At 39.6% G+C, this 26,764-nt stretch overlaps 1 protein-coding gene across 10 annotated transcripts in view; it reads right to left on the reverse strand.

Moving 5' to 3' along the window:
- Positions 1 to 26,764, reverse strand: part of CALD1 (caldesmon 1) — a 233,865-nt gene that overhangs the window by 21,804 nt on the left and 185,297 nt on the right. For 6 of the 10 annotated variants that reach the window (XR_001901230.3, XR_001901231.3, XR_001901229.3 and 3 more), the window contains 6 exons: positions 21,659 to 21,805; positions 16,563 to 17,457; positions 14,859 to 14,936; positions 9,372 to 9,517; positions 2,951 to 3,212; positions 209 to 349 (listed from right to left, as the gene is read on the reverse strand). Coding sequence is in view for 4 of the 10 variants with exons in the window: in XM_017957181.3 (XP_017812670.2) it covers positions 209 to 349; positions 2,951 to 3,212; positions 9,372 to 9,517; positions 14,859 to 14,936; positions 16,563 to 17,457; positions 21,659 to 21,805 (1,669 nt within the window). In the remaining 6 variants the exon portion in view is untranslated. The remainder of the gene's footprint in view (positions 1 to 208; positions 350 to 2,950; positions 3,213 to 9,371; positions 9,518 to 14,858; positions 14,937 to 16,562; positions 17,458 to 21,658; positions 21,806 to 26,764) is intronic. The other 4 variants (XR_004183420.1, XM_009203902.3, XM_009203904.3 and 1 more) reach the window with 2 other exon arrangements.

Raw genomic sequence — 26,764 nt, forward strand, 5'->3', positions numbered from 1 at the left:
GCCCCCCAAAGTGCTAGGATTACAGGCATGAGCCACCGCACCTGGCCCCAGTCTAAAGTATTTTGTTATAGCAGCCTGAACAGATTAACATGGAAGGATAGCAAAAAGATAAGTGAAGCAAAGGCCCTGAATAATCAATAACTAAACAAGGGCTAAAATCCAGTTTCTATCATATTCTAATAGAGGTTTTCTGGGGAAAAAAAAATACCTTGAGAGATGAACCTTTAGGAGTGAAACACTTGAATGGTTTCTTGTCATCTGACAAGCCATCTTCTGGCATCTTCTGGCGTTTCTCAGCAGCTTCTGCTCTTCGCCTTTCAATTTCTTCCTTTAGCCTCCTCTTCTCTTCCTAAGAGAGAAAGAACAAATAATGAGGCATCAGTACCAGCTTCACAGCCAAAGGGAAGAGTGCTGTAGGAGAGAGAGCACAGTCAGGAGAAGCAGCAGACTCAAGCCGCAGGCTGGACATTCCCCTTCTAGGTGGTCACCAGAGGTTTAGCCTGAGAGCTGGAGTCGAGCTGCCTGTATTTGCATTCTGGTGGTGCTACTTTCCAACGGCCTGACCTTGACCATGTTATTTATCTGCTCTGTGGCTCAGTTTCTTCATCTGTAAAACAGGGATAACAACAGTACTCATTTTATAGGGCTTTTGTGAGGACTCAGTGAGAAAGCACATGTAAAATGCTTAGACCAGGCTTGTCCAACCCACAGCCCAGGGGCCACATGATGCCCAGGATGGCTTTGAATGTGGCCCAACGAATTCATAAACTTTTTTTAAACATTATGAGACATCTTTGTTTTTTGTTTTGTTTTGTTTTGTTTTTTCAGCTCATCAGCAATCATTAGTATTAGTGTATTTTATGTGTCGCCCAAGGCAATTCTTCTTCTTCCAATGTGACCCAGGGAAGCCAAAAGAGCGGACACCCCTGGCTTAGACTAACACTCATTATGGTGATTTCCCATAGGGCGACACATAATCACCACTGTCCTGTGGGTCATTAACAATGACCTCACACTTCTGTATATGTAAAAGGAATATGAATATTCCTTCTACCTACATCCTAGGAGAGTTGTGTCGTGAAGACAAATAAATAACTTAAGTGAAAAGCTATCTAAATCTGTGGTACTATATTTGCCAGATGGTATAAGAGGTGATTTTATGGTTGCTCCGCACTTCAGGTGAATATATAATTTTAGATGGTTTGACAAACCTGAAATACTGTAGACACTGCACCATAGTGGTGCAAACGTAAATGTTTACAGACTGTCTCATTAACCCCTCTGTGTCTTCATTCCTAGTCTAGAATACTCTGTCTTCTCTATCAGGCAAACAATTCAGGGCTCTGATCAAGTTGCACAACTTGATTTTCTGAGAGATTTATGCAGTCTTTGGTAGTTCTTAAACTGTGAGATCATTATCACTGCATGTTCTCAAGCAGAGACTAGATGTTCTTCTGTCAGAGGATGCCGTAGAAGGATCCTGTGTTTCGTAGTTTAGCCCAAATAATCTCCTAGGTTCAATCCAGTTCTAAGACTTCACGATTTCCCTTCAGCCTTTCCTGATACTCTCCTCCTCTGAATAATAATCATAATAACAATGATGGCAATAATGATATCTACCGATTTTTGAGTACCTAGAATGTGCTAGGCACTGGGAGCACAATGATCTATTAAATTATCAGAAGAATTCTGCAAAGTAGATATTATTTCACAGAGGAAAAGACACAGAATAGTCCAGATTTCCCAAGGCCCCAGCTTGTTAGTGGCAGAGTTAGAAGACTGGGTGTGTTGCGAGATTGCACCACTGCACTCCAGCCTGGGTGACAGAGCCAGACTCCGTCTTAAAAAAAAAAAAAAAAAAAAGAAGCCTGGGTGTGTTTAACTCCAAAACTCTATCATCCTGATTACTTCCCAACCAAAGGTAATTGGCTCATTGAAAGTTGGAGTTAAAAGAGACCTCAAAATAATTGTATCCAAATTTTCCATACAGTTCCGGAAAATTTTGCATAGGATCCATGTCAAAATGCCATTGAAAGTTTTTTTTTTTTTCTTTCATATTTTGAATGATGGAAGATCGCTATTTCAAAAGCCCTAGGCTCTGAGTTGGAAAAGCAGGGTCTCCATACTGATTCTACCATTTATTAGTCAAAAATCTTCAAATAAGTCACTCAAACTATTTGATTCCTGGTTTCTTTGCCCATAAAATGAGAACAACATACCTCAGGATGAAAGGAAAGAATGCACTTTGTAACCTGTAGTACTGTAAGTTGTAGTTGGTTACACATTATTTCATATGCTGAGCCAAAATGTTCCTCCTTGTAACTTTATCTGCTGTTTTTAGCTCTGTCTTAAAAGATGAAACAAATTCATCTGTTTATAACGATAGGGTTCCTCCTGCATGTCAGGCACGGTATGGGGTCCTGGGTACACAGTAATGAACAATGCAGATACTGTCCCTGCCTATTTACATTCTAATGTACTTACTTGCTCATTAAAAAAAAAAAAATTTTTTTTTAAATCTTCTCTATAAAAACTCTCCAACTATTAGAAAAGAAGTATCTCATAACTTCATTCTGGTAACTAATTTGCAGACCTTTCATCCTTCTCAGCTTTCTAACTTTTCCCTTTTGAGAGGCAGTAAAGGGTAATGGGTTAACACAAGGGAGACCTCAGGAAAATTACAAAACAAAGAAACAAACAAACAAACACAAACAAACCTCTCTGTGCCTCAGTTTTCTCATCTGTAAAATGGGGATAAGTACCCACGTCAGCGAGTTCTTAGAAGCAGTGGAGAAATTAATATGTCTACAAGTTTTAGAACCGTAACTAGCACATGTTAAGTTTATTATTCTTAAAAAATATTTTTGAGAGGCCATGCTCAAAAGAGCAGCCGCATGGCACCAGGGAATTTTCTCATGCAACCTTCTCAGGGGGCTAGCGCCCACCTTACCTCCTCTCTGAGTTTTCGATCGGCTTCCTCCTGCTTCCTCCTCTGCTCTTCCTCCTCCAGGACCTTCCTTCTCTCTTCCCTCTTTTTCTTGAGTTCCTCTAGCTCCAAAGCCGCCTCCTGCTGCTTCTGTTTGAGCTTCTCAAACTCTTCGCTCTCGGTCTCCCCGCGACGACGACGAAGCTCCTCCAGCCTTTTGCCGGCTTCCACCTGGGGGGCGCCTTCAGCCTCCTTGGTGTCCACGCTGGCCCTCCCTCCAGGGCGGCTGTGGTTTGGGGGCAATGGAAAGGGGTTTACATGCTTTTGCCTGTAGTCTCCCTGGAGGAAGGGGAGGTCGGTCTGCGGCTTTTGCATCCCAGACCAAATCCCCACTGCCTCTCATTAGCCCAAGGAGTAGGCTGGGGAAGGGGTCGGCCTGGAATCACAGAGTCTGAATGGGAGCCTCTGCTCTGCCACTTGCGCTTGGTTTCCTCAGCTGTAAAATGGGACAAATATGCACCGCAAAATGGGATTGTAAAGTTGTGCAGCTGCTATGGAAACAGTATGGAGGTTCCTCAAAAAATCAACAAGAGAACTACCACGTGATCCAGCAATCCCACTTCTGATACACATCTAGAAGAATGGAAAGCAGGGTCTTGAAGAGATATTTGTATACCCGTGTTCACAGCAGCACTATTTACAAGGACCAAGAGATTGACGCAACCCAAGTGTCCATCATGGCAGGAGTGGATAAATAAAAGGTGGGCCAGCCGTTCCATGGAATATTATTCAGACTTAAAAAGGAAGGAGATCTTGTTACCTGTTATGACGTGGATAAATCTTGAAGATACTATGCTAAGTGAAATAAGCCAGTCACAGAAATCATACAAATACTGTGTGAGTCCACGTATATGAGGGATCTAAAGTAGTCAAATTCATAGAGACAGAAATAGAACTGTAGTTACCAGAGGCAGAGCGTGGGTGGTGGTAGGAAATAGAGTTGTTGTTTAATGGGTGTCGTCTTTCAGTCTTGCAAGATGAAAAGAGTTTTGGAGATCTGTATGCCTGACACTACTTAACTGTACATTTAAAAATGCTTAAGATGGTAAATTTTAGGTTATGTTTGTTTTTACCGCAGTTTTAAAAAAAGATACATGCTACAACATGGAAAAATGGGGCAAATACTATTTATTCTATTTACCTCTGCAAGTTGCATGGGATTATGTATTATATCAATATGATAGATATCATACTGATATACTATGATTTATATATCATCTACAGTATAAATATTACTTGTTATTAGAAAGGAAGGCATGTAGTACAAAACGTTACTTGTGAATGAGTTCAAAAGTCTCCTAGTGGCCTTACTAGTCCTTTCCCATAAGTTACTGGTTAACTTGGGTCTGCCTGGAGTAATGGATCAGGAGGGAAGACACAAAGGTTCAGGCACTGCAAATGGGAAAAAGTGGCTGAACTAAGCAGAGGCATTGAAGTAAATCCATCTATCCACAACTTTGTCTTGAGCTTGACTCTAGCAGCTGATCTCTGGCAGATGAAATTACCCATTGCCTCTTGATTAAGAGCTAAACACAGTGATTTATGTCTGTTCTTACAGAGCTGCTCCAGGAAAGTCCTTCATGACTGCATTAACCTATGGCTGCAATTTGTCTATTTTCTATGCTCTTTGACCCCAACACAACTGGAATACTCCTTATACAGACTTAAAATTATGAAATTAGCTTGGTATGACGTGGTTATTACTTACATGTCATTCTTTTCATATCCACTACTTCATTTAACAGTCACAATAACTGGGAAGATGTCAGGTTAGGTTTATTATCCCCATCTTACAAACAAGGAAATCACAGGTAAGAGAGAGAATAATATACTCAAACTTTTGGTAGCTAGAAAGCAGTTGAGCCATGATCAGATTCTAATGCTTATCTCTTAGTTGTACTCTTCTTGTCACTATAATTATACCTGAAATTAAATACGTTTTGTTATGAAACAATGAATAAACTGAAATAGAACATGTTAGCCTATCTCTCCGCCTCTCACCTCCACCTTGAGGATAGAGTCTCAGAGAAACCTTTCCAAACTCTGTCTCTAGAGTTTCTACAGTCTAGGTCTAGCTACCTTCCATGCCTGAGCAGAAGCAATGCTTCATCAGATAGAACAGCTTATAAAACAGAAAGAAAATGGGTACGTTTTTATATTAATAAGAATTAAAATTGAAATTATGTTGAATTTTATTTTGTGATTAAGGAGGATACACAGGGACTTCATTGCAGAACTGGGAACATGTTAAGACTTAAGACAGAATGCTATCCCAAGAGTCCTTATGGTAAAATTTTATTTCAGAACTGGTATTTTTAGTATTTTACACATCTATAAAAGGATGGAGACATATCATTAGCACCTACTGTCACCCTGGGTTTCTTTAATAAATTTGTTATATGATACAGTTAGAACACTGATAATTTTAAAACATGCTGATACTCAAAGTAGGACTTCAGTGGAATACAGCATTTTCACTAACACGGAATTCACCTAAGTTGGATTTGCCTGGGGCTTCACTAAACAGAATTTAGTGGCTTAATTTAGGCTTAAAGGCCCTTGTTATAAGTAGTCTTTAAGAGGCAGTGATACAGCTTTGCCATTTAAATACTTATTAGCAAGTAGTAAGGTCATTCTTAACTAGATGTGAACGTAGATATCCTATTCCTGACATTTTTGTCTAAGAAACAAAAGAATTACCACACCCTAATATCACGTACTACATTTAAAGAATGGCACAGTATTTCTAGCTGTGGGACAAGAGAAAGAATAAAACAAGAAATGGTCTCAAGAAATACACTGTGCAATATTGATTTTATAATATATATGTATATTATATATCATGCTTTTTAAACACTGAAGTAGTTCTGAATATACTGTGTCCTCCAGAATAATAATTTTCAAGCTGCAGACCGGAAAGTCAATTTAGTAGTTTGTAATCAACATTTAAAAAAAAAGAAACAGAAAATATCGGAGTGCACTGCATAGAGCAAAAGAAACTACCGTTTCTTGACACACTTGTTTCAGTTATGAAAACATATACAAGCGTGTACTGGGTCATTATGTAAAATTTATTTCTTACTAAGGGCTTAGGTTAAAAAATTTAGAACTAACTTTGGGAGGCCGAGACGGGCGGATCGCGAGGTCAGGAGATCAAGACCATTCTGGCTAACCTGGTGAAACCCCGTCTCTACTAAAAAAAATGCAAAAAACTAGCCGGGCGTGGTGGCGGGGGCCTGTAGTCCCAGCTACTCGGGAGGCTGAGGCAGGAGAAAGGCATAAACCTGGGAGGCGGAGCTTGCAGTGAGCTGAGATTCGGCCACTGCACTCCAGCCTGGGCGACAGAGCGAGACTCCGTCTCAAAAAAAAAAAAAAAATTTAGAACTATTGGCCTAGGCTCTTGTCGGTTACAAGTAACTTTTATTTTGAACTCAAACAAGGTTAAAGGGTCCCTCAAAACCTTGTCATCAAAGGCTCTTTCAGGCTCTTCTAGGTTCACAGGCCTGTGACTTCTCTCTCAGTCAATTTAGGGTCTTTCCTTTCAAAAATGAGTTTGCTCTCTCTTTGTGTTCATCATATTACTGTACAGGAACTGAGCCGGCAAAACACATGCCTATGGAAACATCTATGGATTCCACTAGGTGTCGCTCAGTCTTCATTTTGGACAATCAATATGTCCGTCATTAAGGACTGGCTGAATAAGTAATAATACATCCATCCAGTGGAATCTAGTATCATTAATTATAGGCTTATATTTATTGGCATAGAAAGCAAGCTATGATACATTCTTATGCACAGTGCAAGAATCAATGTAAAATTGTAAGTATACTCACACACATGTATATACTACATATAAATATACACAGGTATGCGTTTATCTTGAATAGTATACACATAGATAAATATCTGGAAAAAGTGTTACTGGTGGTTATCTTTGGGTGGTGGTGAGTGCTTATTTTTATTCTTCTATTTTCTGAGCGTTTTTATAATGAGTACTTTTTTTTCTATAATCGAGAAAAAATCTTTTAATTCCCACCTTCAAAAATAAAAAATCAAAAAACCCTTCATTTTGCACTTTCTATAAAACCCTTGGTAATAATTTGCATCGCTATATCCTGCTCATTGAATTGAGATTTTTATGTCATGTTTTAGAGAAAACAAGTGAGTTACAAGAAAACGCAAATATCAAAGGGAACAGTAATTAAATCAAACATAAGCAGCTATGCTCAAAATAAGAGCAAAAGTTTTGTTCACACCACCTCTGCCTATGCGCACGACCTCAGCATTAGGGTACCACTTAAGGTGGAAATCTCTTCCATAAAGTTCTTTCTCCTGCGCCGTCCTTGGCTTCTTTAGGTGTAAGTCAAGATGAGTATTAGGCCTTTGACCATTAAGAACACAGCTTGTTTTCAGTTAAGCTGGTACGTACCAAGCTTATCTAAATAGAGGCTGATACTCTCTTCCTCTCTTCTCATTTTATATGTATATGGAGCAAAACTGTACTTCTCTGCTTCAGTCAGCATGAACTTCTAATTGAAACTAAAACTCACATATGTTGGTAGCTAAATAAAAATAAATAATATGGTAGCAGCTTGTTCCTAGGTATTTTTTTTTTCCTGTCCAAAATAGAAAAATTAAGGCCAGAGTCACATGTAAGGGTTCTTAGCACTTAACTTGTCACCATCCCTTGTGACTATTCCTCCCTTCAAATTACCCAGCTTTTTGGATTTCTACACAATAGGCATGTTAATTATTAACTTGAGCTTTGACTGAAGCTTGTTGGCAAGTATGCTAATTGTTAAACAGTACTGACAGACTTTTTTCAATGTTATTTCTCTTAACAAAAAACTTACACCTTAAAAGAACCTTATGCTTACAAGACGTATTTTAAACTATTAATTAAAAAATTATAATATTAGGTAATATTCATTGAATACTTTTCATGAACCTAACACTATTCTAGGGCATTAAAACATTAAACTACAGGCACTTCAGCAAGTTTTAGACTCAACTTACCAACCTGAATCAACTTGCTTTGTAGATTTTCTATGGATGTTCAATAAACTTAATTTTCACATCTATTCTCTTGGCAATCCCAAGTAATATCTATAGATTCTACCTTTCTTACACCTTCATTATTTTATTTAGATCTTTTACGTACACCTTTTCTTCTGTGTGCTTTAGGTTCTCCTTTGGATAAACATGGGTAGGTTTCTGCTCAAATTTATGTATAGAAAAATTGTTTTGGGGCAACTGTATTTATCCACCTTAGCCTCTTGGATGAGATTGAAATGTCCATCACTAGTAGCTCCGCCTGCTTTTGAATATTACAAAGGCTTTGGTGTGAGGAGCATGTCAAATTTCTCCCTCATCCCTGCCTGATGACTTTCTTATTTGAAGTGTTCAGAAAAACAGGGTCTCTAGGCAAGGCTGCAGCCAAGGAACAAGCCCAGGGAAATCCACATTGCAGGAACCCAAGACTCTTCTCCAGCACATCTGGCACAGCAACCAGTGACGTAACAGAGGTTGGAATTCGGCCCCAGTGGTTGGAGGGAGTGTTTTGTGGGGAAGGAGCACAGGAATCACGTAGCCAGCCCGGTGTCTGCACCTCAAGTTCTTCTACAAAACTGGCAGAGAGCTCTCAGGATTTGACTGTATTTAGAAATAAGGATTTACCTGAATATACTGGTCTCATCTGTCTGATAATCAGTTGCCCAGAATTTCAATTTGATGGGGTAGGGGGTTATGTTGAGGGGAAAGCTCAAGCTATACAAGAGAGTTTTTCCAAACTGTATAAAATAGAGCAGTCTGTCCATACCCTCTCACTCCCTCTTAGAGACTTCCAATGCAAATGAGCATGAAGGGCTCTCAAAGTCATGTGGTAAAGAAATCTGATGAATTTAGCTTAATTCAATGTTTCCCAAGTATTTCACCACAAAACAATCTTAGTCTTACGCAGTATTTATTTACAACCTTTAGAAAACGCATTCTTGAAAATGGTACTGAGAAAGGTCTCTTAGGAAGGTGGTCAGACCATATAGAGATTCACTGAATGATATGAATCCCAGTCATAATGTTTTCTAATACACTCATCTCACAAAAGGTCAGTGAACAAAAACATGGATGCCAAGCATGATCTGCCTTTCAAAATAATGGGAAAAGCAGACTAAGCCCTGTCTGAGCGGTGACTGCTGGTCTTCTGTTAGTGATATGAGAACTGGACCTGCTGACTGAGTATCTCTAAGACAATGGCTAATGACCTCACAACAAAAGCATGCTGCCTGTTTAGCACGTTTCTGTCTGGAAGCACAGGACGGGAAGACTGACATTTAAAAATTTTTTTGCATGTGAACACAGTTACTATTAACTAGTTGCTACTTCTTACCTGAAAGTATTCTCAGTATGTTTAAGTTTGTGGGTCATGAATTCTCCATTCTGCGACTTAACTTCTGTAAATCCCTTCTTTCGATCCATGAAGCTCTTAACTTCTTCTTTGGGTTCTTTGTCCTTTTTAATCTTTTCATCTTTGATCTAACCAACAGTACATATCAGGAAGAAACAGAACAAGAAAAATCTTATTAGGTCTTGGTTGGTGTCATCAAATAAGACCCAAAATTGTTAGGAAGGCAGAAAACTCAGAAAGAAACCACTCAGATGTGGTAGAGTTGGAATCAGGTGAAATTCTTAGAGAATGAGCTATGGTCCTTTAGCCTGTGAACAAACACCTTTACCACAATTTTAAGAAGGTAAGATCATCCCTGATCTCACTGGGGTTTTTATTTTCAAGAGCAGTGGTAGTACTATTGTTTGGAAACCATTACGTTGTGGGAACTTCATGTAAAAGTAGGTGTTTGCAGTTCCCACTGGGAAGAACAATTATTAGGGTGGCTTTGAGGGAAGAATGACCACGTTGCTTAGACAGGTTTCTTTCTGGATGAGAGAGAATCTGTGAGAAAGACACAAATGTGAAAGGAAGAAAAGGAAACCTTCCAGTTTAGCTAGATCTGCCAGGCCAGTTCTGGCAAAGACCAGTATGTTAATCAACTGAGTAAATTATGTCCCAAGGACGGGACACTTACTAACCCTATCTTTAGCAGGAGGATCCAAAGATATGTGGGGTCTGTGAGAACATGTCTGTAGTCATCTAAACCATTAAAGTTAGAATGGAATAGGAAAAATTCCAGGGTTTACCTTGATTTCCATTGTCAGTAAAAATTTAGTTCTCTGGAAGTAGTTTTGTGGTTGTGGTGGGAGACATAGGAAGATGATACATGGAGGGCAGGTGTTAGCTTTCATATTTTGTGGATTTTGTGTTTCTTACAGTAAATGAGACAGATTATTTAAAAGTAAAATGAATTTACATAGCTTTTTTGGGGGAAGGGGTAAAGGAATTCAAATTACTTCACTTATATCATCTCATCCATTCTTAAAAGATGCGTGTGAAAACAGGTGAGGTGCATTCACAATGGTTCTTTTCAAGACAGTTACAAAGCACGAGCATTCTAAAGAAACCCACAGAGGAAAGGTAGGCCGTAAGAACTCAGGACGTTAGGTGCTAGGAGGTTCTATCCTGACCTGATCACTCACCTCTTCTCACCTATTCTTCAGATACCCTGTGAAGATTTACTTCTAAAGTGCTTTTTTTTTTTCGTTAGAGACAGAGTCTTGCTCTGTTGCCCAGGCTGGAGTGCAGTGGTGTGATCTCAGCTCGTTGCAACCTCCGCCTCCCGGGTTCAAGGGATTCTCCCGCGTCACGTCATGAGTAGCTGGGATTACAGGCATGCAACACCACACCCAGCTAATTTTTGTACTTTTTAGTAGAGAACGGGTTTCACCATGTTGGCCAGGCTGATCTCAAACTCCTGACCTCAAGTGATCGATCCGCCTCAGCCTCCCAAAGTGCTGGGATTATAGGTGTGAGCCACCGCACTTGGCCTAAAGTGCATGTTTTACAAAGCAGAGCACTGTTTTTTGCTCTTTATTGATACGTTTTAAGTCATTTGTCGTCTTTGGGTATTATCTGATTAATTACTAGGGATTCACTACTATGCTGTCCTAGTTAGTTAAGACTTCAATCTTTCACCATGGGGTATATACCTAGGATGTCCCTCGGACACGCTGAAAATGGGGGCTGTACTTTGCCATTCTCTCCAAGAGCTTTGTCTGTAAATCAAGAAACCTGACTTTTGGCTCCAGTGCTGACAACAAAGTAGTTGTGTTACTTAGACAAATCACCTGACTGCTCTGGGATGCTGGTACCACAAACGTGAAAAAATGTGGTTGCACCAGAGGATTCCTTCTGAATTTTTCATCCTGTCATTTCCCTCTTGGCTCCTCATGGGTCATGAGAGGCTACAGAAAAAAGGAACAAGCTCATAGCTTGAATGACAGCTTCACTGTGGCTCCCTGATGGCTGTCCTTCCCCAAGAATACATCAGTATTCATTGGACAGGAAGGAGGAAACAAAATATATTCTCATTTTGGCCTACCATTGTTAGACTTAGCCCCAAAATCCAGACACTGGAGTTTATGTTCTGGTTAAGAATTATCTGTGGCTCCAAATGTGAGGGAAACCCATTTTAGGGATAACCATGGAACAAATTCTGAGTAGGAGCTCACGGTCTGTGGAGCACTATGCATGGAGACATTCCCTTTTAACTCGTTTCTCCTATGTTGCAGTCAGAAAAATTTCCATTCTCCCCAAATGTATTATATCTGATTTACTGGTCCCAAAAGTGTTTAAAGTAGATTTGTAAGACGATATATGTCTAACAGCAAAAAAAATTCCCCTGTTTTTCAAGCTCTGCCTTTATTGGCAAAGGCTACAGTGGATGGCAGGCTTATATTCTTTATGGAAAACCTTAGAAACATTGTCAATGTAATAATGATGATTTGAGTTCAACTGAAAATTATTTTCTCTTTCTGGGAAATGAATAAATAAAGTAATTTCATAGAGCCTTTACATTTTTTTTAGATGTTATGGCAGATTTAACCAAACTCATGGGATTCTGAGCCCTCTGGGAAAGGCATTAGATCTTATAGGTCAGAATGTTACCATGGAGAACATCTGTGCTGAAGGATTAATAGGTAGCCGTGTATCCTAAAAGAGTTTGTGTGCTTCATACACAGATAACATTAGCATACTCAAAAGAAAGGCTCTGGCCAAATGTGATCATTTGGGTTTTGGAAATCTAGATACTTGGGATATCCAGTGGAATAACACATGGGGATGAGGTGGGGGATGGGAATTCAAGTGACAGGCCCCTGTGCCAGAGAGACACTCAGAAAGTCAAGTGAGCAACGACTGAGATGTGTCTCGAGCATATTTTGCATTATTTGGTTCCAGAACAGCAACAAGAGCTGGGTGTAGCTACTGTTTCCTCAGGCTGGGTGTAACGTGCTTTTGTTAGCTTCAGAAGCCCCAAATCCTTTCCTGGGTTCAATTTCTATAACATGGACGTCTTCTAGACTCCTCACTACTGAAAGTTTGGTTCACGGACAACATGGACCTCATGGAATCAGATTCTGCATTTAAGACTCCCAGGTGATTTGCATGCGCACCAATATTTGGGAAGGGTTAATCCGCATGACACAAACATCACTTTCAATACCTCAGGAGCAGCTCTGCTAGAAACTGTTTTCCTGTTAGAAGCCAGAAAAGAAATAAAATAGCTCCTGCATGAAGAACTAAAAAGAGACTTTTTATAATTGGAGAAGAGAGAAAAAAAGCTAAGTTAAGTTTCAATGTTGGTGATCGTCTGCAACTCACTGCCACAGTTAAACTGCAGTGGAGAAAGACGGGTTTTATTTTGTGTGTTTTTTAAGACATTGGAGTGATTTCTGGAAATGTTTTCTCTAAGAAGGCTCACGTGATGTTTGTGTTTACTTGTGGTTGCCCTATCCTATGCTGCATAAATCCTTGAAAGGAAAGGTTTTAGTTAGTTGCTTTCTTTTTTTTTTTTTGAAAAAAAAGGAAAAAAAAATAGGAAGAGGTTGTTTAAAATGGCTGAATCAAGTAAACATGATTTAAAGCTGTCTACATAAAGGAACAACACAACTAGCTGGAAAGGGGAAAACCTAGTCTTTCGACCAGCAGGTTATGTACACAATGTTAAAAAAGGAACATAGATTGGATTTGTTTTCTTTCTTTTTCTTTTTTTTTAACCAGTTTGAGTAGCTTATCTGGCCTTGTGTCAAAAACAGGCCAAATGTTTTGGAACTGGCTGGAATGTGCTGAGGGGCAACTGGGGAAAAGGGCAGGGCTCAGTCATTCCTGGGAGTATCTGATTGACACCAAGGATGCTGTTGAACTGGGGCCTTATCTGAAAAGAGACAAAAGGATCATCCGAGTGGCAACTGATGGGCCCTTCTAGTTCTCAGACACTCTACGTAGGTACAGAAAGCTTTGGTCAGTAAAAACAAATCCCATTTTAGTGAACTGAATGAAATTTTAAATACAGACTCCAGTGTTTTCTACAGCCTCCCTTCCCCCACGTGTTTAATTACTGAGTCATCATTTCATGTCCACTTCTTTCTTCTATAAAGACATTCACCAAGAAACACTACAAGGAACCCATGTGGGACATATTTCTGAGTTTAGTTCTGAGGTAACTTTCATTTTTCTTTTTTGTAAATGAATTTGTAGGCATTTGGTCACTAAATGAAAAGTGTTTCCCAACATGTTCAGTGAATGATTTCCTTGACTGCCTCATGAGAGCTAAATGCAGTTTTCCTGTTATTAGCATTTACACTTTCTCCTTCCTTTATATGGCCTGTGCTCATATTCAATTTTCAATTCCAAACCACCGCAACTTCTGTTAGAAACAGAGGAACATACATCTTAACAGAAATGTAACATGTAACATGTTACATGAACTAGGGGTTTTCATTTTTCATGTGAAATTGACAAAACATATTTAAGAAAATAATCCACCCCCCATTTAATCTGGTCACCTGTTTTCTAAATATGGATTTCTGTTTAAGATTTTTAGCTTTCTTAATAGATGCCATGATAGGCACAGAAATGTAGCAACAGTCCATGTGGGTTGGAGCTTGTTGGCCACAAATCACCTCACCAGTCTCTTGGTGAAGAACTTCGGGTCTTCCTACTAATAATTCAGTTTCACCACATTCTAGTAAATATTGTGAACTTATTCGATATAGTCACAATTTTTAAGATTATTTGGGGCAAACACAGCACCAGAGTTGAAATGCAATCAGGTGTTCTGATGTGGTGTTCTGACTACTGTCAAATCCCGTGCCATTCTATCTGTAGAGCTCCTTGTTCACTTACCTACAGTCAAACACCCTGGCACCCGCTCCTGTGTGTGCCTCAGAAATGCAATGCAGAACATTTGGCCAAACTTTTCTTTTTGAAAACCAAATATCATCTTCAGTTCATCAAATTTTCTACTGAGATGTGTATGGGTGTTTTTCCTTTGAAAAGTTAAAGCATTAATCAAGGCCAGTTGGAAATATTTCATGATTGAAATGAAAGTAGAATGGCTCAAGGAAAAAAAATTAGCATTCAGAAGACTAGAAAGCAGGATAAATTGATTCCAGCAGTGTTTTTCAAGTCTTTTTGACGGTGTCCCACAGAAAAAAAGACAATTTACATGACAATGCAATACTTACTACCTACAGTGCCCTATGATGCTTTCTATCCATTTCATTTTTTAAAAAATGCTGACTGATACATTTAATTAATTTTGAGACACTCTAAGCGGATCTTACTATTTAATGGATTGTGAGTCATGGCTTGAAATACACTGGATATGGGGTTACAATTTTGAGATCATCAGACCTGAGATATCTTGGAACACTGACTGCTTTTTCTGTTGCTTTACGATCATTACTTCTCAATCACATTTACCTCCTCTTTTTTGAAGGTAGGCTTGTCTTCTTGGAGCTTTTCTCTTTTAGCTTGCACTTTAGCTCCCTTCTCTTCTCCCTTTTTATTTTCAAGAATGGTAAGGTCATACAAGTAAAAGAAGCCCTTTCTAGTTTACAAGAGTGACAGGGTGCTCAGATCGCTTTGCACGTGCTGCATGGGATGGCTTCTCTTCTGCCGTCTCAGCGCTCACAGCACAGTGGTGCTAAACAGCAAGGTGGGCTATTTTCTTCCCACCCCAACATCTTCTCGTGTGCCTGCCATTGCGCTTGCTGAAATCTAGCATGATGTGGCACTCCTCGTGTGTTTACAAACCTCGTGTGTGGTTTGGTGCACTTTGCTCATGATCTCAATTGTAGCTTTGTTCATGAGCCTCTTATACGGAAGCAGGAGTTAAAGACACCTTCAGTGCAATGCAGGCTTAGTGACAGAGAATTTGCTCTGGAAAGGTGAATGTGAAAGCATCTCCTTTTTTCTTTTTTTAGGGGTGGTGGTGGTGTGGTGGTGGTGGTGATTAGGTACAGCGCTTTTAATGCAGCCTTGCAGACAGAAAAAAATCTTTCTCAAAGCTTACAAACATTTCCCCCCTACTATTTCCACCCTTCCTCAGGCCACAAGAATTTGTGTCACCCAGATAATAAAGAAGCATGTATGCTCTTAATTACCAGTCAGTTATACATTGATACTACCCTAAATTAATGGCTTTCTGCAAGTCTACATTAAGCTGAGGTCTACATGTTGGCAAATCAGGGTTTTGATTTTTTTTTAAGGAAAGGTTCCAACCAGTTCCTTTCCCCTCTTTATTACCAGTTAATTTCCAGGTATTTGTTTTTGCCTTCTTTTTTACTTTCTTTCTTTCTTTTTTTTGTTGTTTTTGTTGTTGAGATGAAGTCTCGCCCTGTTGCCCAGGCTGGGGTGCAGTGGCACAATCTTGGCTCACTGCAACCTCTGCCTCCCGGTTTCAAGTGATTCTCCTGCCTCAGCCTCCTGAGTAGCTGGGATTACAGGCACATGCCACCACACCCAGCTAATTTTGTATTTTTAGTAGAGACAGGGTTGCACCATGTTGGCCAAGATGGTCTTCATCTCCTGACCTCATGATCCGCCCTCCTCGGCCTCCCAAAGTGCTGGGATTACAGGCGTGAGCCACCGCGCCCAGCCTGTTTTTGCCTTCTTAAGATGAAATGTCTGACCATTATTATTCATGTCTATTTCCCACCCCAGCTCTTATCATTTTTTTAATTCAACATCAAACCCATGAGTGAGGTAAGGAGTTAAGGGCCTCTTGCCTCATGCAGACCTATGGATAGAGGAAAGATAATTAAAAGAATGAGTTTAGATGCAGGTGCAGAATCAGAAGCCAACACACCACCACCACATTTATCATCTTTGGATTAATTCGGTTTTTTTGGTATTCATAACAATCAAGCACAGAGCAATCAATTTCTCTCTGTCTTTTGGACAGCCAAATTTACTGGCTGTCCCAGTAAAGTTGGTTGATTGAATATTCAGCCATCAATCAATTGCCGCATGCTTGTGTATTGCTATGGCCTGAAAAAATGAACAGCTTGCCAAATGATCAAGCATGTGAGCTATATGCATGTGGCCTCAGTCCCAAATCAGATGTGCATTACATTTCTCACAAGTCACAGGCATCACACATTTGGTGCAAAATGTTTACTGTACCTGTTTCTTTAGGACAGCTGTCTGAAGTTTATCTTCTTGCGCTTTCTTTTCATTTACCCATTTCCCTTCTATTTTCTGTTCTACCTTTTCCCCTTTTATCTTTATCTCTTGCATGGCACGTTTTTTCTCTTCTAGCTGCTTGTTACGTTTCTGCTCTTCTATCTTAGCCTTCTCTTCCTCCTCTGCCCTGGCCCTTTGCCTCTCCTCTGCTGCCCTTTTCTCTTCCTCCTTTATCCTCTGCCTCTCCTCTGCTGCCCTTTTCTCTTCCTCCTTTATCCTCTGCCTCTCCTCTGCTTCCAACCTTACCCTCTCTGCCTCAGCTCTTTCCTTGTCTTCCTCTTCCATCTTTTCATGATGGGGAATCTCATCTGAACCTTGTTCCCTCTCCTCCTCTTGTTTAGGCTCTTCGGAACTGATTTGCCCATTTTTTAATGCCATTACCACTGTTTCCTCCTGGCTTTCAGTTGTTTTCTCTTCCACCATCACCTCTACCTGATTTTCTCCAATGCTCCCTCGCTTTGGCTTCTCTTCTTCCTCCTCCTCCTTTTCCTTGTCTTCTTTCTTGTTTTCTTCAGCATCCCTCCAATCATTCTTCTGGTAGGACTTGGTGACTGTTTCTGTTTCCTCTATCTCGTATCTTTCTTGGCGACTTTCACGTTTTTCTTCCTTCTCGGCAGTTTCATTTTCTGCTGTGTCATTTTGCATTCTTTTGCTTGGGAGCGACAGACTTGCATCTGTTACTGTTGGGTCGAACTCCTTCTGCCGCTCCAGAGCCTCTTGAAGGCGTTTTTGGCGTCTTTCCTCTCGCCGAGCCAGGCGCTCCAGGAACGCGGCCTCATCATCCCCTTCCACTTGAGTGTTTGTGGTGGTTGTCTTGGCCTCCTCGTCAGGCACACTGTACAACAGAAAGAACAACACCAAAGACAGCTTGCTCATTCATCAGTCAGCAGCATTCATACAGCCTGTGCCACCCAGGACTACAGCAGATGCCAGTAGTGCCAAGCCTGCCCATGTCCCCAGTACGTTACCATTTTAGTACATGCCTGCCTGGCTTTCAGCTGACAGCATGTGCAAGCCCTTCTCTGGCACTGGAGTCTACTCCCCATGCCAGAAGTGCTTTAGGTATTAATGTTCCCTGGGAGCAGTTTTCAAACAAAAATTGATGAGCCTTAGTGTTTAGATACCTCAGCACCCCTCACTTTTTGAGTTGGAAAACTCCGAGGTGTGTGTTCCACACTGGACCTCAGAGTTTCCCCGTGGAGTGAAGCTCCAGATACCCAGTGGTGATGTGCTTGGTCATGCAACCTTTATTTGGTGGCCTTCCCTTTTCTGTCTCACCTTCCCACACCCCCACCAGCGTTTCCTAGCATCACCTTACAAATAAATGACTTGTAGTCAAAACTTTGTTTCTGGACTTGCTACTTGGGGAATTCAAACTTAAGGATCAAACTGAAATAATAAGTGAATTCCTTCGATGTCATGTAGTATTCTCACATGTCACCAAGTCATCTAGAATTCCTGATCTGGATTGAAGGCTCCCAAGGTACTCTGAGAGGAAGAAACTGTACATTACAGTGTTGAGATTCCACATTCATGCCAATGACCCCAGTGGAAGAGACATCTAAGTGTCCCTTACAATTCCTGCTCCTCCTTCCATAGTCGCGGGGGGAGTGATCACCACTCAAGGATTAAATTTGCACCATCTCCTTTCTTTGCGCCTAGGCGGGGCCAGGTGACCAATGACTGCCAATGAAATGTAAACAAAGTACCCAACCAAGGCAATGAACAAACAGAGGTGCATTCCCTGTCTTCTCTATCTCTGTCTGTTGGTAGATCAGTAAGCGCCAAGCCCTAGGGATTGAGAACCACAAGAGAAAAGAAGACAGGTGGCTGGTTCCACCAACTAGACGGAAATATGCATAATGGTAAGTGTTACTGCACTAAACTTACAATTTGGAGGTACTAATCTTTATCGCAGCCAGCATTACCCTAACTAATGTATACACAATCTACCTTCTTTGTCAAGACTTCCATGAATAAAGGGTTTCTTGTCCATCTTTTCTACAGTGGAAAAAGGGCAGTTAAATTTGACATTTATTTTTAAAAGGAAAAAAAATCTCCAGAAGTTAAACTGCTGTCCATCACCTCCCTCACTATTGCAGGATGCGGGACACTGTCCAAGCCAGGGTGTTGGTTTCTACTTGCAGGAAACAATCAGTCATGTGACACCAGAACTGTGACCAGAGTTGGAAGAATTTGTCTTTCAATGTTTAGAAACTCCATCAAATTTCATAGTTCAGACCAAACTTGGCCCTTTCGAAGTTCAAATTCACTTAATTTTGGAAAAACACATTTCATATTTAACAACGAAAACTAGCATAGTAAAAACTAGCTTTAAAACTTTCTTGGCCTTTACTTTTGCTTCAGGATACTGCCTCCATGAAATTAGACATATAAGGATTAAATGTCCCTACAAATGTAAAAAATTTATCATTGAAGGGGAAGTCTATAGAGAGGGCATTTGGATCAATTGAATTCTAATAATTTTAAAAAGGCACCAAAATTCCAAAGTGCTAGCCAGATTAAAGTACTCTTATGCTAAGAAACCAACAAACTGTATTGAACATTTCTTTGCCTATTTATAAATCATGACCACAATCACCAGTAGATATCAAATGCCAGTTAGAGTGGTTTAGCCCCAAGAAGACTTATTCTTCTTGTGGCTAACTAATATGTCAGAGATAAATCACACATTCTCAAACCTCAATATGATTTTCTAAAAAAAAAAGCATTTGAATTCGATCAATAGCATGAAATAATGAATAATAGCCAAATATGAGAAGAGAAGCACAAGGAAAAGCAAGACTTTAAAAGCAAGAAAACTACAGACCAGCAGTAACTTTTTAAGCTCCTGTTGACCACTCATTAATAACAAGATTCAGGCAAGGCATCAAAATGCCATTTTTAAAACTCTTTCTATTATTTCTCTCTCAGCTTGAAAATAGAAACGGCAGTGAATAACTATGTTGCCCTCCCGTGTTAAGAATCTGGTAAGAGTGAAAATTTATTGAGTGCTTACTATGTGTATGACACTCTGCATTTCACATGCATTATTACATAGTTTAAGTTTAGCAGCATTTTTAGGAGAAAAGTATTAATTTTTATTTCCATTTAACTGAAGAAATACAATTAGTGAAAGGTCAAATTGGGAGTCAAAGTCAGTTAGTGAACCCCAGAAATTATACCTATTTCCCCTTTGCTATACCTACTCCCCAATTAGAAGCTACTTACTGAGGGAAAGGGTAACCAATATCTGTGCTACCGGCCAACATTTTCAAGACTGCTTTCAGAAACCTTCTAATACAGCCTCCCAAACTTAGGTTAAGGAAGCCGGGACCCATTCCCTTTAGAATTTTCTAAATAGATTGAATTAAACAAAGTAAAACAAACTAAAACCAAAACCACATGTGAGATCTTATATAGTGTAACCATTATAATCAGTCCATGGTTTTAAATTAAAATTATTTTCTCCATTTTCCTCCTCAAATATCCTCATCTTTTTTAGACCTTGGGGCATATAAATGACAATATAAATGACACATACTAACCATTAGCATAATGAACCATAAGACCTTATTTCTGCTGCAAAAGCCCTCTTTGAAGAAGTTGAACCTATTAGGCATTCTCAACTTCCCTGATTTCTACCAGGGCCTGAGTGAGAAAATACGTAATAGCAAACTCATTAAGTGTGTTTGAATAACCACATTAAATTAAGCAGAATTCTGTATCTTGTTGAATATTATAATGATCAGAAACTATTGATTCAGGCTGTGTACTGGAAAAGAGAAGACATCTGCAATTCATGCCCACTTTAAAAATTCATGTGTTACCTATTAATGGTAGGCACAGAGAACTCTACTATACTAACATATCTTCAGTTCAAAATGGATAGCAATACCCTACAGAATAAATGTAAATACTTTTTCTTATTTAAAGAAATAACCCACCAGAAAACCGTATAGATTCCCTAAAGAACTAAAAGTAGAACTAACATTTGATCCAGCAGTCCCACTACTACGTATCTACCCAGGGGAAAAGAAGTCATTATATGCAAAATATACTCGCACATACATGTTTATAGAAGCAGAATTTGCAATTGCAAAAATATGGAAGCAGCTTAAATGCCCATCAACCAATGAGTGGGTAAAGAAAATGTGTTGTGTATATATACATACATATATATATATATATCATACATATATATATCAGGTCAAATTGGGAGTCAAAGTCAGTTAGTGAACCCCAGAAATTATACCTATTTCCCCTTTGCTATACCTACTCCCCAGTTAGAAGCTACTTACCATACACACACACACACACACACACACACCCCCCATGGAATACTATTCAGCCATAGAAAGGAACACAATAATGGAATTCACGGCAACCTGGATGGAGTTGGAGACCATTATTTTAAGTGAAGTAACTCAGGAATGGAAAACCAAATATCATATGTTCTCACTTATAAGTGGGAGCTAAGTTATGAGGATGCAAAGGTACAAAAGTGATATAATGGACACTGGGGACTCAGGGAGAAATGTAGGAGGGGTGTGAGGAATAAAATACTACACATTGGGTATGGTGTACACTGCTCGGGTGATGACTGCACTAAAATATCAGAAATCACCATTAAAGAACTTATCCATGTAACCAAAACCCCACCTGTTCCCCAAAAACTATTGAAATAATTAAACAGAAAAAATGCATACATATATATATATATAAAAAAGATATAGCACACCATAGTTATTAATTAAACAAATGCTAGATTGTAAAATGAAATAAAAGCCTTCAAGTGGGGTATGTTTATGAGATGGGAACGGGGTGGAGAGAAATAGAATATCGTGTCCTAATGTCTAAATCAGATTGCCTATCTAATCAGATTAGTTGCCTAAAATGACTGCAAAATAATTCAACAAGTTAGATTGAAAAAGGGTTGAGTTGAGCCGGGAAAGGAATGCTTTGCTTGGCAAATTCCATTCAACAGACAGGCTAACACGTAAGTTAGAAATTCCCCGTCCCAAAGAGGAGAGTACCTGTTCTGGGCATTCACCTCCACCTGGTCGGTCACCTGTCCCAAGGATTCTTCCTCCTGCTTCTGCCGCAGCCGTTCCTGTCGGGCTCGGCGGCGCCGTTCCCGGGCTGCCTCCTCTTCATCATCATCATTCCTCTGGTAGGCGATTCTGCAACATTACAAAGACAACCTCTTGAGCATGCCACTTGCCAAATGTCTTCACCAACTTCTTGGCAGGAACAGCCCTGAGCCCTTTTCTGAACTTAACTGCTTAATGAACCACATACGTCTAAAAGGATGGTTCAGTTCCTTAAGTTTAGAGACCTAGTCAACTAGCTTTCAAACTTTTAACTATGTGAAGTGCATTAATCCAATAGCTACAGAAGATAATTTACAATTACCAAATAACAACTTAAACTAAAACATTCTGCACAAAAACAAGTTCCTTTGGAAACTGCGGGTTAGCCTTTTTTTTCTTTTTTTTTTTTTGAGACGGAGTCGCGCACTGTCACCCGGGCTGGAGTGCAGCAGCACGATCTCGGCTCACTGCAACCTCCGCCACCTGGGGTCAAGTGATTCTCCTACCTCAGCCTCCCAAGTAGCTGGGATTACAGGCATGTGCCACCATGCCCAGCTAATTTTTGTGTTTTAGTAGAGATGGGGTTTCACCAAACTGGCCAGGCTGGTCTCGAACTCCTGACCTCATGATCCGCCTGCCTCGGCCTCCCAAAGTACTGGGATTACAGGCATGAGCCACCAGGCCTGGCCTTGGGTTAGGAATTCTTTACACAGCTGATTACCAGCATGTAAGATTTAGAAGAAGGGACTCAAAGTATTGAACCAAAAATAATCAAAACGCTTACTGCAAAAGATACAGCATGTTGCATGAATTATTTGTGTAGACACTGTCACGAAGATCAGAAAAGAATCAAGTTACACTACCAAACCGAGGCTGGTGCTAATAAGCCAAAATTATTAAATTTATTTAATAATTATAGTAAACATAATATTATAATAAATATTATTAAAATTAAATATTATATTCGGTAATAAGTGTTATTAAAATTGGGAGTAGGATATCTTCTTTGCTGGGATTTTGTTTTTCCCTCCAGTTCCTTTTCACTGGAGAGAGAAGGTGTTAGTGACAATTGGTAGGATGCTTCAGAGTCAGTGCATTTTGAAGGGGTGGCAGCTCCCTTTAAGGCCCCCCTCTTTTGCTCTAAAACATGCCTTAGTATCATACCACTGCCATGCTGGGCACATCACAATGGCCCACAGGTGTGTATTTAGATAGAAGTTGATGGGCTGAGGAAGGCAGAAGAGACACAGAGGACTTCACACGTGTATATATTACTTAGCTCTTTTTTTTTTAAGACAGAGTCTAACTCTGTCACACAGGCCAGAATGCAGTAATGTGATCACAGCTCACCACAGCCTTGACCTCCCAGGCTCAAGCAATTCTCCCACCTTAGCCTCCTGAGTAGCTGGGACTACAGGTGCACACTACCACACCCAGCTAACTTTAGTATTTTTTTTTTAAGAGATGGGGTTTCACTATGTTGCCCAGGCTGGTCTCGAGCTCCTGAATTCTGTTTAGCTTTTGTAGTCATCTAAAGTGAACGTCTATTTGAGGAAATCACAAATCAATATCACTATGCTAGGTATGTTTCTCCTAATACTTATTTCCAAATAAAGAATTGGGGCTGGGGAACTGCAGATGCTCAAACTCAAGAGGAAATAGCTATTTTGAACTTGTTTGACTTAGCTATTTTTGAAGGTAGAATGTGTACTGAGATACAGAGTGCCGAGAAAGGATGGGTGCTGACTCGACGGGTCAATGGGTTGGGTATGGGTGTGGGGCTGCATTGTGTAGCAAGCTGCTTTTTGTACTGGAGAATTACAGTGTTTTTCTTACAATGTTACTTACATATCTACAAAATAGAAATCCAGATATGTAAACATTTCATGCTAATAATTCTTTTTAAAATTGTGCTAAGAACACTTAACATGAAATCCACCCTGTTGGCATATTTTAAAGTGTACAATACACTTTAAAATTGTAAAAATTGTTAACCACATTGTTAACTATAGGTACAATGTTGTATGGCATTTCTCTAGAACATGCTTATAATTCTTACATCATTGCAAAGCCAAAATAATTGGCAAATTAAGACAAAACAGTAGAACCATACCACTTATACCATATATTAACCTAATATAACTGATGATGGTGTGCTCATGTTAGAGTTATACACTAGGCATTTTTAGGCTTAGAGTCAGTACTTTATTTCATCTGTGTCATCTTTTGACTTCAATAATAAGAATGCTATGAATGTTTTTTTCACTGAGGTATCTCATAAAAAAACAGGATTAATGATTCCGAAGGTTGGTTGGTTTCTTCTTTGCTACTTGAGAAAATCTGACCTCATGTTTACCAAAATCTGCTCATGTGCAATCCTCAAAAGCCAATACAAATAAAGTGTCACTTAGTAATTCTATAAAATGGGCTGGTTTACTTCACAAATATGGAGGGGGGGCAGTGTGATATAGTTGATAATGGATGACTAGATTAGGATTCAGAAAACTTGGGTTTTAAAATTGGTCTCTTACTAATCTGCAGTCCTTTGATTAATCTTTTAAAGTTAAATTTTAGAGTTAAATTTTCTTGTGTGTGATAATCAAATGAAATAATAGACAGATATGTCATGGCAAAGCATTCTGCACTGCAGTGTCTTCCTGTTGTTAGGAAAGTTCAGTTAAGGAGCCGCTTTGTGAGGAAAGATGAGTTCAATTTTAGACTTGTTGAATTTGAGGTGACAACATGACATGGTTCGAATGTTCCTTTCTAATTCAATCACATTGTAGTTGCAGTAGAAAGCCCTTCCCAGTGGTTTGGCTTCACCCTTCAGATTCTTGGCCTAATATTCATTTGGCTTATTTCTTGGTAGACAGCTTTAACCACAACAGGGAGAATCAATCCTTAATAACTGCTTCCCAAACTAATCAAAACAGGAAGTCTCAATTTGCTTTTTTACATCTCTGGATCAGCCATGAGGTCATGACTATTACTTGGGGCCTTCTTCTTCCAAGACAAGCAAGAGGCACAAAACTCCATGTGGGATATCTCAATTGATAGGGTTAGGCTTTGTGTCCCTACTCAAATCTCATCTTGCATTGTAATCCCCAGGTGTCAGGTGTTGAAGCAGGAATGTGGTGGGAGCTGATTGGATCATGGGGGTGGTTCCCCCATGCTGTGCTCATGACAGTGAGTGAATTCTCACAAGATCTGATGTTTTTTATAAGTGTTTGGCAAGTTCCTGCTTCCCTCACTCTTCTCTCTTCTGCCACTTTGTAAAGAAGGTGCCTGCTTCCCCTTCCTCCGTGATTGTGAGTTTCCTGAGGCCTCCCGAGCCATGCAGAACTGTGAGTCAATTAAACCTCTTTTCTTTATAAATTACCCATCTCAGGCAGTTCTTTATAGCAGTGTGAAAACGAACATATACCTATCCTAAAAGCAAAACTCCTCCGTCCCCTTAATGGAATATAACCTTAAGTCCTTAATTTCCCACTATTTTGAGAAGTTACCATCTTTCTCCTTTCACCTACCCACTGGGCTTCATGGCTGGATATTGCTGGCTGTTAGCTCTGACATGAACTAGATTTGCCACATCGGCCACATCACATGTAACCTCTCTTCATCTTTGATTTCTCAGTGGAGCGACCTGAACAACCGATCATCTCCACTGTCTCTTCTGACTCTTCTCGCTCGGTACAGCTTAAAGTTTATAGGCAATCATTCTCCATTTGGAGCCCCTTTTCTAGGATACACAGCTACTAGAGTGTATTAGTCCATTTCACACTGTTATAAAGAACTGCCTGAGACTGGGTAACTTATAAAGGAAAGAGGTTTAATTGACTCACAGTTCAGCATGGCTGGGGAGGCCTCAGGAAACTTACAATTATGGTAGAAGGTGAAGGGGAAGCAAGGCACCTTCTTCACTAGATGGCAGGAAGAAGTGCCAAATGAAGAAGGAAGAGCCCCTTATAAAACCATCAGATCTTGTGAGAACTCACTATCATGAGAACAGCATGGGGGAAACTGCCCCATGATTCAATCACCTCCACCTGGTGTCTCCCTTGACACGTGGAGATTACGGGGAGTACAATTCAAGATGAGATTTGGGTAGGGACATAAAGCCTAACCATATCACAGGGCAAAATTTCTAAGGATCTTTTAATGACTACTGATAAAGAAAGATATTAAGGTTGTTTATAAAGTTAAGAACAAAAACAAGAGCTAAAATGGTTTCATGGCATTTTCAATCATAACATGTCCAGTTGCTGGTTCAAGAACATATCAATTGACTTTATAGGTAAAATTGTGTCCATGCCAAATGACCTGATGGGGTGGAAATTCTTCAACTCTGAGGCTCCCTACATTCGCCTTAGGCATGCAAAACAGTCATTTCTTAGCTTTTAGGCCTCTCCCTCGTGGTGACGTTCCCATCCTACTAACACCACAGGTTTATTATCTTTTCTTTCAAAATTGAAAAAAAAATACCCTCAATTGTTCATTCTTTTGGATTTTAAAAGCAACACACATATAAAAATTTTTTTAAAACCAAATAATTCAAAATGTATAAAGGAGAAATTAAAAGCCACTCCCTAGAATCATACCACCCAGATTTGAACATGATGAGTATGTGATATATTCTACCATTTTCCTGTGCATGCACAGACATTTTCCATCTTAATAAAATAGGATTATGTCATACATATAATTTCATACATCATTTCTTTAATTTACCTTGTTTATGACTATTTTTTAACATATTAGCAATATATAATTTCAATAGCAACACAGTATTCCACTTAGGTATACACATACATAATGATTACATGGATCTACTATGGTCTAACCAATTTTCTACTGAGGCACATTTGAGATTGTTTTCAACTTTATATCTTCTTACAAACAATGCTGCTAAGGACGTTATTATAGACTCACTTTAATCACTTGTTCAATTATTTACTTAGGAAAACTTCTCAGAAGTTAGAATTTCTGAGTTTAATTTCTGAGTTTAAGAGTATGCTAGTTTTACAGGCTTTTGATAATCATCGACAAATT

This window comes from Papio anubis, chromosome 4 (assembly GCF_008728515.1).
Source record: "Papio anubis isolate 15944 chromosome 4, Panubis1.0, whole genome shotgun sequence".
Lineage (NCBI taxonomy): Eukaryota > Metazoa > Chordata > Mammalia > Primates > Cercopithecidae > Papio > Papio anubis.